Below are 14,676 nucleotides of genomic sequence, written 5' to 3'. Positions count from 1 at the left end.
AAGAATCTTTAAAATAATAATGGAGGTGGGGAAAGAAACTGTTTTCCTCAGACTCAAACACATACACCAGCGCCCAGCTTTGTTTAGGTTCTCTCTTTCTTTTTTCAGAGAAAAGAAAAGGACAGGGGGGGTTGCTAGGTGGTTGTCAACGGTTGAAGCTGTAGCCGCACCTGGCATCGTGTGACTGGTCTTTGATCACCTGTCAGGTGAAATTCTACCACTGGATTAAAGTGAAGGAGGGGGCAACCAAGGGTGGGAGTACCAGAAAAAGTGACAAAGAGAAGACGGCTTGAATGAAATGCAGCCCTGTGTGTTTTGTGGCTTTAATGTTCATGCACCGCCGTGTTAGCTGTAATTAAAATCAGCGTGAATTGTTGAATTTGTCTGAAGTCAACTCGCTATGTTCCACCGCAATTATTGCACCAGCTTTGCATTGGGATCTGTGTGTAGACTGATAAACGTCACCTGTAGCAAACACACAGCCCGACCATTTGAATGCCTTCAGTCACGATTCAGTTCATGCTAGTAAAATCACGCTCACCCATGTACATTTGAGAAGTTGGTAGTTCATGCAGAAGCAAAAGGAGAAAGGAGAGACTGAGTGGAATCAAATCCAGGTACAAAAGTTCCCTTGAGGCGCTTAACAGTTCCCTTCCATTTGTAACTCAGTGCGGGTGGAAAACTGAAAGTGGAAGTACACCTGAAGATGTGAATGAAAGCAAGTTTCCATTGCACGACTTAAATGCATAATATGAAGCATTTTTGCATTAAAATGTTTCCAACAGTTTTCCACTCGAGAGAAATCTGTAGTTTTATTCGAGGCGGTAGCGGTGGCGGAGCTCGTCATTTGGCCTTAAAAGTTCCCACAGAGAGTCAGGGGACGAGAAGGGAAGTTGATAAATGTGATTTGATAGTTGGGGCCCTAAAAGTAGTAAAACTATTTAGTGGAGAAAAGTGTCAGGTGTCTGATGGGACAGAGGAGTCTCTGAATGAAGGACAAAGTTTAGGGGACAGTGGTGAGGACAGCCATGATGGACGGATTAGAGACAGTGGCTGTCCCATCCTTGTGTCATGGAATGAAGTGTAATGGTTAAATGCAGTTGGTTCTAGAGTAGGCCTCTCCTTCTATCAGTTCTTCCAAACTCTTCCTGTGGTTCTTTCTGCATTCATGAGACCGTCGATGGATGAGAGATGAAATAATTCCCAAGGTGCTGTGGACAACCACAGCAAATGGTGGGAGGCGGTAACCACAGCAGCGAGGTTTGTGTTGAACTGGAAATGAGAGACAGCACTCACATTCAAGGAAATATAGGAAAGTGAACCCAAGTGACTCACTGACATCCAGGTTATTTATTTCTTTTGATTCTGTCAATTTAGGTTACAAATAAATAAAATGAAAAATAAAAACTGACAGCTTCAAAATCCATTTTCAAAACATTGGTATGGTCTTGTTTTTATCTATTGGCTTGTAAAAATATATTTTTCTTGATGGTCAACTGGAACCTCATTTAGCATTTGTGTTAATCACAACAGGTCATGTGATCATACCACTAGTAACACTGCCATCAGGAGACCTGTATTCTTAAGATCAGTGGCCCCAAAACCCTAGGTCATGGACTGGCACCAGTCCGTGGATTTTTTTGGTACTGGTCCGTGGGTCAGTCGGTACTGGTCTGTGGGTCAGTCGGTACTGGTCCGTGGGTCAGTCGGTACTGGTCTGTGGGTCAGTCGGTACTGGTCCGTGGGTCAGTCGGTACTGGTCTGTGGGTCAGTCGGTACTGGTCCGTGGGTCAGTCGGTACTGGTCTGTGGGTTGGTACCGGCTCACACAGAAAGAATCCAGAACTTCCATTATTTCTGTTTTCTTTCTGATCTGGTTCTGAATGATGTTTTGTTTTAAATGAGTGGATTCTTTCCCCCACATCTGTCTATGAGACACTCTTGACGCTTGTGGAGATGCTTGCCTCGGTCACATGACTACCTTCTTAAAGGGGCCGCTCCAGCCGCTAACACAGAATACATTAGCGCTAAACTGAAAATCCCAAGCTAGCAGAACCAACAAGAAACAAACGTTGGTGTGATGTTACGAGGACGCTGCTAGTAAAGTTGATGCAAATTGGATTTACGTTTATTGTTATATTTAGAAAAAAGTTTTTATGCTGTCGTATAGTTTTATTTTGATGTGGGGTTTTTAAAATTTTGTTTCTTTTTTTACACATGGTATTCCAACAGTCTTCACCACCTTCATCTCATTTGCAACATTTTTGTCTCAGATATAACCGTGTCTACATTCTTCCTAGGAACAACAAGGTTTATCAACATTATAGATGAAAGTGAAAGAGGACATGAAGGTAGTTGGTGTGAGAGAAGAGGATGCAGAAGACAGGGTTAGATGGAGGCAACTGATTCGCTGTGGAGACCCCTGAAGGGAAAAGCCGAAAGGAAAAGAAGAAGATAGATAGTCGAAACAACAAGTGGACCTTGCCTGTGTTCTGATGGTGTCTCGACAAGAATATAATGATCATGTTATTATGTTAACGTCCCGCAGCAGACAGACAGCTTATCCAACAATTAACCAGCATTTTCATCCATTCTATTCAAGCCTGGTGCCATTTATCCTCTGGACCTTAAAGGCGGTCCATGATAGAGACTTTCTGACGTCTGTGTTGGGGACCGCCGGTTTAGACGACCTCAGCTCCCTGTGACCTCCTCACCACAGGTGCAGTTCACCCGCTGAGTGAAAGTACAGGGCTAGTTAAGACCTTTTTCCAGTCATGCCATCCAAGCTAAACTGTTAGCGACACAAGTTAACACCTAGCATGGGAGCAATGACGGCACACAATCGCTTTGAATGGTGGGAGCAACCTTGAGTGGAGGGCTTGGAATTCTTTCGACTTGACAGCTGGCTCTCACGTTCGCCCTTGACTTAGCAATTGCTAATGCTGCCAGAGTTGCTTGGGAAGAGAACTGCTGGAATGCTAATCTGCGCTATGTTTGCCACAAGGCTAAGCCTAGCTGGACCGCCTTCAGGGAACTGTTGACAGTAGTGATACCAGTTGTTTGGGCCTCTACTGGGGTGATGCGGGAGGATGAAAGGACCCATAGATTTCCCAGGTTGCCATGGACAGCCACAGCAACTGGTTGACTTGGTGGTGGGAGGGGGACAGCTGCTTCCATCACAGGGTCCAATGGCAAAGGATGTGCACACTTTTACATTACGACCAGATACACTCTGTCAGGCTTCAACTATCAATCTCCTGATGATCAGTGTGAAGCAAAGGAAGACGAGCACTCCTGCACATACAAGAACTGAAGCATGAGAAGTTAATCTGAACATCCTGCTCATACACATGTTGGGAGGGTTTCTGTCTTAGATGTCATGCATGCAAGGAAAATATGATTCAGTAACACATCTATCCATGTTAAGGCCAAAAAAATGTCTGTGGAGAACAGAGATAAAAATATTTAACACTAAATCTGACATAATTACAACGGGAAAGGGTGAAAGACTGCAAGATTTTTAAAAAAACAGTTTCTGAAATTCTTGCAGTGCATGATTAGTAAAGAATTAGACATTAATGCATAAAGAGAAACTATTTTTGCTATACATTTCTGCATGCTTTATTATTTTCCTGGTAAATGTCTGGTTTGTGGGCTCACTCATCAAGATGCAGTTATAAAATAAGCCAGCAGGTGGCAGCAGCTGACCCTTAAGTGTTTGTTTAGACAGGATTCTGGTTTTCACCATAAGCATAGCTTGAACTGTCCTGCATGATACCAGGAGGTTGTTGGTTTTTAGTTCTGATTTGTTTAAATAACTGTAGAAATGATTGTTGGTGTAATCTATTCAACATATTCAACATTCAAAACTCTCTTTTTAGTCAATTAAACGTGAATCCAAATTTAATCTATTATAATTTGTTAAATTTTCTCACTCCTAGTGAAGTAAACTAGCAGATCCAGGTCAAAACATGATGTCATACCTTATGCCTGGCAGTTAAATACTGCCTGAGTCTTTCATTAAATGAGTGGTTCTTGAGATTGGCATCACATATTTAATCTCTACAAGGGTTAAATATGTGATGCGGGTCGTCCAGTGATTCAAGATTAGCGGTTCGATTCCCGCTCCCACCGAGTCATTTGTCTTTGTGTCCTTGAGCAAGACACTTTACCCTCCTTGCCTCCAGTGGGGCACTCACTGGTGTGTGAATGTGATTGTTCCGCTGGTGGTCGGAGGGGCCGTAGGCACAGATTGGCAGCCACGCCTCCGTCAGTCTGCCCCAGGGCAGCTGTGGCTACATAGGTAGCTTACCATCACCAAGTATGAATGAAGAGTGAATGAATAATGGATCCAATGTAAAGCGTCTTTGAGTGTCCAGAAAAGCGCTACATAAATCTAATTCATTATTATTATTAACGTGAATTTACATGTACTGTATAACGGAACGTGATGGGAGTCAGCGTTCTGCATGATTTGCAATGTCAAGTTGAGCAACTCTAGTGTCCCACTGGCAAAAATAAAGGAACACTTCCTCAAGCTGCATGGAAAACAAAAGAAACAGACTTTGCTGTGAAAATGACATCAGAGTATTACTTGCCAAGGTGAAGCCACACATATCTGAAATGGTCTCTCAATAACAACAGCAGAAGTCACACTGATTTGCAGGTAGGTCATTTCATGTAAGTTCATGCACTGTCTTGGTTTTGTTCTTTGAAAAAGGTGACATTAATGCACAATTCATTAAATACACCAGTAAAGCATAAATTTAATTTTTTTAATTTTTATTTTTTTAACTAAAGGGTTCGGTGAGTGAGCATATGAAACCGGCAGGGTTCGGTACCTCCAACAAGGTTAAGAACCACTGCTCTAAAAGGCTCCATATCCCCCTGATTCCATGGGAACCTGTGCACAGCTAATCCTCCTTTTGCCTGGAGAGGGCTTCTCCAAACAACTCATCCAGCTCTAAGACCCACAGCTCCTCCAGCGGGTTCCCGGCTCTCGCTGCCAAGTCTCACCAAAAAACCTCTCCTTTCTTCTCTCTTGTCTCGTATGCTTCACATAAAACAGCTACCCACCGTGAGGCAAATCCCTTCGTCTCTCTCTCTCTTTTCTTCTCAGAGCAAGGGAAGGAAAAAGCAATGGGGTATGGATAAGCCGGGCCAGCAGGAGATTGTCAATTCGAAGAACTAAAGATGACCTGTTTTGGAAGAGCAGGCGGGTTTGAATAATGGGTTGTGGTGAAAGGTCATTTTTTGATAGCAGGAGAAAGAAAAGTGAGAACAAAGGGATGGATCGCAGTATTTTCAAGTTGCTCCTTCTGTTGTTTTTTTTACTGTGCATTGTGATCTATCCGTCTCTTCAGAGGATCTGTCTGCACTGGACCTCCTCTGTCCATTAGAGGTCACGTGTAGGAACCTGCAGCCACCCACCAAGATGATATCAGTTCAACACCTGGTCAGGTCCTTTATATCTAATATAATCTCTCAAAGAGGGATTGTTGGTTTCAGGGATGTACTCTGAGGATGGAGGAGTTCTGAACCCATTGCACCATTATCACACTCTGTGATGCTCCATTGTGGAAGAACTTTTTACCATGTCAGCCTATCTTCTGCATCCTCCTCTCAAACACCAACTGCCTTCGTGTCTTCCTCACTACATCCATCCAACTTCTCTTTGGTCTTCCTCTTGCCCTCTTACCTGGTAGCTCCATCTTCATCATCCTTTCACCAACATCCTCACCATCTCTCCTCTGGACGAGTCCAAACCAGGGCTTTGAACTGGTTCATGGAACGGAAACAAAAACCGGAAAGTTTCCAGTTTTCATATTGTATGTACAGTATGTGTGTACAGTCAAGTCATACTGTACACACATACATACACACAAATACAACAAATCTCACAATGAGCTACTCTGACAGTAGCACAGACACTCTTTTTTCCAGATGTTATGACTGCAATGAGGTTACACTATAACCTCATTATAACCACATTACAGGTATTAATACATAGATTTTTAGTAGGTACGCTAACATTAGCCGACCTATTCTGTGTTACAGCTAACTTAGCTAGCACTAAAGCTAGCGCCACTTGCAGCTACTTGCTGCTTTTTATTTTTTAGCTAAATTTAAAAAATCGTTGATAAGAAAAATATTAACGTATCAATCCGCTAGCCTAGTAGTCTCTCTGATGTCAGCAGTCAAGTAGCAAAATAATAATCAGGACATTAATCCATCTAGCTTTAACCTACGTTACACCATGTTACTCACCTTTCTTTATGAGCTGTCCTGAAATGTCTGATGAAATCCGACGTAGTGCTTACAGTATCAGTAATTTTAACATTGCAGATGTTGCATGTTGCTCCTCTTTTATTAGGTGATGTCTGATAATCTTTGAATCCAAAATATATGATTTTCGGGACGCGTTGATCTGAGTGCCGTCCACCATCTCTGCTGCCAGGTTTGCCGTTATGCAGCAGGTCAGGACCACTTGCTCACAATAAAACAATGTCGATCTAATAATTTATTGTGACTTGGAAAGTCACATGACAAAAGTCAAGTCAAGTCCCAGGTCAGGAAAGGCAAGTCAAAGTCAAGTCAAGTCAAGTCTTTTCTTAATGTTGATCAAGTAAGTCACAAGTCACAAATCTGGTGACTCGAGTCGGACTCTAGTCAAGTCATAGACTCGAGTCCTCCCAAAATACATTTAGTATTTTGGCAGGAACAAAAACGAAAACTTTAATGTTCCGGAACAGAAAATAATTGTAAACCGGTTAATACGGGGGGGTTTCTTCGTTCTTGGAAAAAATATTTTTGACCTCATGTTTCACTTCCTGTCATTCACTCGACGCGGGATGAGAGCAGAGAGAAGTAGAGGCTATCAGCAGCAGTTAAGAAAAGGGCAGTCTCCCAGTCACCATTTAATCATAACAGGTAAACACTGCAGTATGTCAATCTGAAAATGTATGATTTAGACATTATCTCATTGGCTGCATTCATTTTCAGAGCAGTGTGTTCCCGTACTGCCAGCGCTTTGTAGCAATACTGATCTATGGGAGAAGCACAATGAAGATCTGTTGTTCAGCAATAAATGACACGTGGAAGTTATTCTTGTCTTTCATGTATTTCATGTAGAGCAGAGGTGTAGTGCTGTGGTACTGTTTACTGTATGGTAGGGACATATCTATAATTATATTCTATAGTATATAAATTGGTTTAATTGCCAATTTAAAAGTCCTTAAGTTACGGTATTTTACGGTATTGTATAAAGTGGTGCAGTTTAAATAACAGAGTTTTTTTCTGTACTTTAACCGGACACACGGCGCAACTTATTCTTTGGTGCATGCTTGCTAACGGAAGCAAAAAGGATGACTGTGGTTGAAGTGTGCCGTACTACATATTTAAAAAACACACCAACATTATTTTTAAATGTGTTTTTATTTCTTTATTTTTTGATAAATCTGTGCTAAATACTCCGAATCCTTTACCTTCAATCTGCATTGAATAGCTCGGCAATTTCACTATCGCTCACCGTCTGGTTTCTGGGTGTCTGTCCGGTAATGATGCCGGCTTTAGCGAAATATCAGACAAAAGTCGAAGCTGATCTGTTTGTCCAGACATCTCATAATCCACCACATATTGTGAGGGTGTAACTCGCTCGGCACTGCCTCCCAGTCCTGGTAAACGTGTGTTCACCATCTCTCATCCATCGCTCCCATCACACCAGTGTCCAGCGGTTGGAGTTCTTCCGTTAATCCTCCCAAGATGTTGTTCGTGTCTCTTCCCTGACGCCATTGTCGGGGGTCTTTAGCCAAACAGATGTGGTTAACAGCGTACCTGTGGTACAGTACCGACATGTACTGTATACCGGTACCTACCGGAGGTGTGCTGGAAGTGGCTTCGCGTCATGTTCTCTAATTGGTCCATTGCTGCCGGCCTACGTAGTGACGTAATACGTCCTATGTCGGTGGACAATGGTCAATCTGGCGGTACTTACATATTTATATTTATAAGGAACGTTATTAACCGGTTCAGGATTTTCTTTTTTTTGTTCTAACCGGTTCAGGAACGTCAGTTTATGGGTGGAACTCAAAACCGGAAACGTCATAATTCCGTTTCTGTTTGGAACGAACCAATTGGCAAAAAATTCTGGTTCAAAGCCCTGGCATTAACTTTGTCACCAGAACATCTCACCTTGGATGTTTCTCTGATTCTCTGGACTAATTTCTGATCCAATACAATCTGGTCACTCCGTCCATCACGGCTATCCTCACCACTGTCTCTAATCCGTCCATCATAGCTGTCCTCACCACTGTCTCTAATCCGTCCATCATAGCTGTCCTCACCACTGTGTCTAATCCGTCCGTAATGGCTCTTCTCACCACTGCCTTCTAAATTTTGTCCTTCGTTCTAGCAGACTCTTCCGTCCCATCAGACACACTTTCCTCCCCCCGTTCCAGCCTGCTTGGATCCACTGATTCTTATTCCAGTTTGTTCCACAGTCTACCAACTTCCTGAAGACGTGTTTTCCCAGACCAATCGTTTTCACCAAAGTCATCTTGCCTCCAGATCACCTGTCATGTGAATAAATGTGTGACTTCGGTGCACTCATTTAGATTCTTTTAACAGTACCTTAAAAGAATCTTTTGTTCAAGAAAATAATTGCATCCACTGGGATGTAGTGTCTAACGATGAAACAGAAGAAAGCCCTTCAACATGACAGTAAATAGTGGTTTGTCACTTCTGATGATGGCTTATACAGTAGCATTTACACCTGGGATTAACACTAATGCTAACAACCCCTAGAGATGCACACAGCGTGTCCCTCCTCCTGATGAAACATTAACATTCAGCTCTGATTGTCCTGTTTCCACCACAGAAAGCAGAAAAGATGCTGGTTTGTGAATGTTTGCTGATCTGAGAGATTTCAGGGTTTTATTCTGCAGTATTTTCAGGGAGCACATCCGTCACACTGCAAGATTTACTTCACATGTATTTATGAGGTTTATTGATACGATAAAGAACTAATAAATGGGAGTGTCATGAAGAGGAGGATGTTGAAGATGCTCAGTGTCTGCAGGTATTCGTTCCTATTATGAAAAACACATTTTTGCAGGTCTCTACATATACATAGTGGTCCTCCCTAACCCGACCAAATCCTAGAATCTGGAAAAGAAGTGCTTCCTGCATTAGTAGATATATTAAAAAATGAAAAATCCACAGCGAATACACTTGGATTTGCAACAGTTCAAATTGTGATGTAACAAATTGATAGAGTAAATTGACCTATCCTGAGTCATATTAGATTGTCCATCCGGGTAGGGGCGTGGTCAATCCCGAGGGGGAGTTCGTTCCGGCTACGGTAGCAATGTGTGGTAATGACTGTACTCGGAGCTACACACCGAAAGTTCCTCACAAGCTGTTGAAGTCAGCTAGCATTTGGCTAACTAGTTAGCTCTGCTTCGGTCATGTGTGTGTATCCGCTAAAGGCAAATCCCCCTAAAGTTCCAGACTATGGCAATCGATAGCGGTTGCGCGCATTCATGTGGCACATGTAAACAAAACGCATGTGAAGGCAGATCGCTTCGGGGCAATACATTTCTAATACAGTGTAGCTGGCCATCTGGCAGCTGAATGACATGAATTAAAACAAAAGCATAATATGGGACCTCTAAACTAGAAACTGACAAACTGCAGTTTGTATTGCAACCACAGAGGGAGCTGGTTCCACTCAGCCCTTGTGCCAATCAGGGAATCTTCATATCAGGGAATTTGATGCCTTTCATGTTCATTTCTCAAAAAAATGATAAATCACTATGAATCTCTTTATTTTCACTTTAATAAACATATTAGAATAAAACTTGCAGCAGGTTGCTGCTGTTTCCCAGCTGTTGTCTTAGTCCATCTGTCTTCCCGTCTGTCAAATCAGACGCTTTAGAGCTTGAGCTGTGTGACACCAGGGAACTGATGCATCCTCCGTCTATTTATAACCCAGAGAGCAGGTGTGCCGATACACAGAGGCAAAGTGATTGGTTGGGATCCTCAGAGGACTCTGTACTTGTGTAAACACTTTCATACACACAAACACACATACTCACACATACATAGGGAATATACTTGGATCTTCCTAAAGAAAGTATGCTTACAAAGAAACATGTGCACATATTGATTCAACATAGGGAACCTTCTAAGGGTGCAGCGCATGCATTCTCTGCAAAGCCCTTATATGCATGTATACGTTCAGACAATAAAAGATGCACAGCTTCCTGCTGGCATATGCACAGACATCCAAACAGAGTTCTTTTCCATCAAAGCAGCTCAAACACTGATGGAAAATGTTGTCAAATGAAAAAAGAGACATGTTCATCATGATACCTGCCTCTTCTCCCCTGAGGGTAGAGCAGATCCACGCAGATCTTCACTCTGATGATCTGCAGCATACAACAAACCAGATCTTGGCCTGACATGTAAATCAACCATGCACTTCAACCATTAACACAACTGCATCTGGCAATATTTCATCAGGTTAAAGCAGTTGAGAATTAACAAAGCAATGCCTGTTGAGTCAGAAGAACCTGCAAACACAGGAGTATGAAAAGAGCAGCATTTCTGTAGGGTCGAGGGTAGGGTACTTTATCTTTGTTCATGCTTTTTGTCATGTGTGCCTCATGTGTGGATCAGGCTGTGACAGGACCTCCAGTTTCCCTTTCACATGTGAATTTGAAGGAAAGGAGTTCATAGCCCTCAAGAGTCATCAGGAATGTTTGGCCGCCAGTCTGTAGCTTGGAAAAATGAAATGAGTTCTATTAGTCCCAAAAAAACATGGTTAGGTGCACCCTTGATTATTGAGTTACATTCTGAAATGGACTGTATGAGCAAAAAGTAGAGTTTTTAGATTGAGCTTGGATTTAAAAAATATTTTGAAAGAACTATTTGTTGTCTGTATTTGTTGCAAAAGTAATAAAAGTCTATCCACAGTCCTGTCTGCTTTGGGGGCTGTGAGATAAAAACATTAAAACATACTGAGGCTTATTGCATCTTCACCACGCTGTGTACAGTGAAGAAGTGTGAGCTCCAGATGTGTCCACAGGATAGCGCCATTAATCCGCCATAGAAAATAATTCATCCTCAAAGGAAAACACACATTTTATAATATTATGATGAAATGATTAAAACTCGTTTCTGGAAATGTTTAGCCGTGTTTCATTAAGTCATAGTAAAACCGATTTAAAAAAAAAAATTCCTGTATTTTTCAGTCAGGCTCAAGAATCATGTGTCCATGAACGCCCTCCGCTGCTGAGCCAACACTACCACCTAGTGGTAGGTCAGGAACTCTCAATGAGTCACCTGCTAGTTTACGGTGAACACTTTTTATTTGTTTTGTTTGTGTATTTGTTTCATTTGGTTTTCTGAAGATCTTCAGCTCAATCTGCCTCTGATAATTCAATGGATTGGTTGTTGTGGTCACACTGAGCTTTAGACACATCCCAGCAAGTTACTATTTACTGCAGTCTCAGTGCATCTTTACAGCTTGAGCTGTGTGACACACAGGAACTGACGTGTCCTCCATCTATTTATGACTCAGAGCAGGCGTGAGGTGAAGTGATTGGCTCGCTCACATTGTTGTATGCAGACATTCATACGTATGTGGGGAATATAATTCCAACTTCCTTCTAACACAAATCAGTGTTCATGTGTTGGAAACTTTTTGAAAGTGGGGTTTGGTTGAAGGTCAGTGGCAGGAGAGAGAGAGAGAGAGAGAGAGAGAGAGGGAGAGAGAGAGAGAGGGAGAGAGAGAGAGAGAGAGAGAGGAGAGAGAGAGAGAGAGAGAGAGAGAGAGAGGGAGAGAGAGAGAGAAAGAGAGGGAGAGAGAGAGAGCGAGAGAGAGCGAGAGAGAGAGAGGGAGGGAGAGGGAGAGAGAGGGAGAGAGAGATCGAGAAAGAGAGAGAGAGAGATAGGTCAAAAGTGTGCTTTGACTAAAAACTACATTTCCCAGCATGCAGTCACTAAACCCATTTTAACATTGACAAAAAAGTTATAAAAGGACTTATGAAAAGATTTATGTTATAACAGAGAAATAAGCAAACTAATGTTGGTAACTTGCACAAGTAATAAATTTAGAGTTATTTGATGTTAAGCAGTAGTTACATTTATTTTACATTACATTGAGTTATATGTAGTTACATTTATAAGTTACATTTGGCCCATGCAGATCTTCACTCTGATGATCTGCAGCATGCAGTTAATCAACAGATCCTGGCCTGGTGCAACTATTCTAAGTACGACTTCAGATATGACTCAAACAATTACATTGTATTCACACAAGTACATGTGACACTATTTGATCCTTCTACCGTGATTTGGTCAGGAAGTGACTAAACGACACCTGCCGTGTCAGAGGAACCTGCAACCACAGGAGTTTCACACCTGAGAATGAAAGGAACAACACTTCTCGAGACTGCGAGGTAGAAGATATCATCGCTGTGTTTGCATGTGCTTTATACTGTGGTTATATTCACCCACTTCCTCTGTGAAAGCAAAGCGCGCCTGCAACCTGTAAAAGGAAGAAGGCGAGGCGTAATCTGACGGCGATGGTGCTGCAAGATTTATTCCAAGGGATGACGTTTCACTCTGCTCGTAAACAGGGTGAGTGGTTGTTAAACAGAGACAACAGAAGAGATATTTTATGGAATCTGATGGTCAACGTGAAAACGGGTTCGAGCTGACGGATTGCACGAATAAGGCTGGACTACTACCCACATCTCAACCCGTGGAAGTCATGGGAGTGATACTCGCTGGTCAGTGAAGCTTCTGAATTACAGGGTTTAAAAACAGAATCTGCTCGGATTCTGGAGCTACTCTGAGACGATGCCTGTGATTGTTCTAGACGCAAAAGACTTCACTAGACCCCTTTTTTTGGTGCGCACCCTGGAAGCCATTTCTGGCTGCATCACCCTTAGCCTCGTGGCCTCGCTGGAACCTTCAGCGCTGAACGAAAATGGAACCAATCCTGAACACGTCACCACATTCAGGATCTTCTGCATGTTTACCTGGTGCTTTTTCTTCAGTCTTACCCTCCTCATCCACATCCTCACCATCATCCAGTTTCACACCCTCATCCCAATATCCTGGAAGAACCTGACCACCACAGTGGCTGTCTTTGGAATGCTGATGTCTTTAAGCGCATCGGTGGTTTTCCCTTGGATCGTCATGGATCACCAAAATCCTCGGCCGCACTCTGTCGCAGCCGCCGTCGCCTCCAGTCTCACCCTCCTGGCCTATGCCTCAGAGTCCTACATCCTCTGCACCCAGGCCCATGAGCAGAGAGGGTACATGGGAAGCACGCCTGGTCTGCTCAAGATTCTCCAGCTCTGGGGAGGCTGTCAAATGATAGTCTTGATTGTGGATGTGATCTGTGGACCGGTCGGGGAGGTGCACGGCTGGCAGCTGTGGGTCTCGGGCGTGTCGTACGGGACCTGCATCCTCATGGCTCTCATCACGCTGGTTGTAATCTTAGGGGACTTTGCTGGGCGATGTTTTCTACCTTTTAACAGGCTACTGGCTGGGTTCTGCTTGATCGGGGTGATGTTCTACATGGTGGCCACGGTGCTCTGCTTCACAAAGACACTGCAACTGAGAGACCTCCGACAAATAACCCCTAATAAAAGTGTAGAGCTGGTCATCATGGAAACAGTGGTTGCCAGCGTTACTCTGCTGGCGTATACAGTGGACCTGGCCTTTTCTATTAAGCTACTATTTGACAGGACTCATGCATGAATTCACACATTTAATGAGCTAAATATGTAGGTGACCCGCTAAGCTCTGAAAAGGTTAATGTGCAGATGAATTAAATCAGAACTGAATGGATATTTTACTGTTATCTATTGTTGTTTCATTAAAGCACATATATAAGTTTGATTCTGTCCTATAACTTCACAATCAGGTCATCATACAGTACCGTATTGCTCTGTTGAATCGCTTTGACTGACATGTGAAACAGGAAAGCGACATTTATGCGATAATGAGTAACCACTAAACCTGGGTTCCATTAGACATAAGCAAACATTAGCTTATATGGGCATACTGACTTTATTTAAACACTGTATGAGTAGCTGAGCAACAACGATTACGTTTAAAGTCAGATCCATGTCATTTAGAACAAAAGGCCAATAAAAATTAAGAAAACTTGACGTATTATTTTCAAATGTCAAGTCTAACAGTATACTGTATTATCATAAATTAAATGTTTCACAGTTCAGATCGTCTCACCCAGCCATCCACACACAACTTATTTTACATGAGGGTCTCCGTTGGGACGGACGGACGGACAGACGGACAGACGGACAGACAGACAGACAGACACTTTATTGCACATATCCACTGCTCAGGCATTACATAATGAATAAATACTGGATAAACACCAGGGGAAAAAGAAACACTGACACCACAGGACATACCACAAGACATACACTACACTAACAGACACATGCAGCATTAACAGGACATATACTAAACTAAAACTAAAATATAAACAGTATAAAATTAAATTTAAAAAAAAAGTGCAAGTGAAAATTATCAGGAGGTCCACATAGTGGGTAAGGTACACCCTTCTTACAATGGAAGGCATGCCACTATCTAATATCACAACATCACAACACCTTGGCCCCACTACACTGACATC

At 42.6% G+C, this 14,676-nt stretch overlaps 1 protein-coding gene across 1 annotated transcript; it reads left to right on the top strand.

Annotated features, from left to right (window-relative positions):
• Nucleotides 1-12,463: 12,463 nt before the first annotated feature.
• On the top strand, nucleotides 12,464-13,819 carry LOC137600695 (myeloid-associated differentiation marker-like). The gene has a single exon (XM_068322445.1). The coding sequence runs from the start codon at nucleotides 12,864-12,866 to the stop codon at nucleotides 13,770-13,772; it is 909 nt and encodes a 302-aa protein (XP_068178546.1). The 5' UTR covers nucleotides 12,464-12,863; the 3' UTR covers nucleotides 13,773-13,819.
• The last annotated feature ends 857 nt before the right edge of the window (nucleotides 13,820-14,676 follow it).

The sequence above is a fragment of the Antennarius striatus genome, chromosome 8 (genome assembly GCF_040054535.1).
Source record: "Antennarius striatus isolate MH-2024 chromosome 8, ASM4005453v1, whole genome shotgun sequence".
Lineage (NCBI taxonomy): Eukaryota > Metazoa > Chordata > Actinopteri > Lophiiformes > Antennariidae > Antennarius > Antennarius striatus.
The sequence above is the reverse complement of the archived record's forward strand: the minus strand, read 5'-3'. Positions and strand labels throughout refer to the sequence as shown.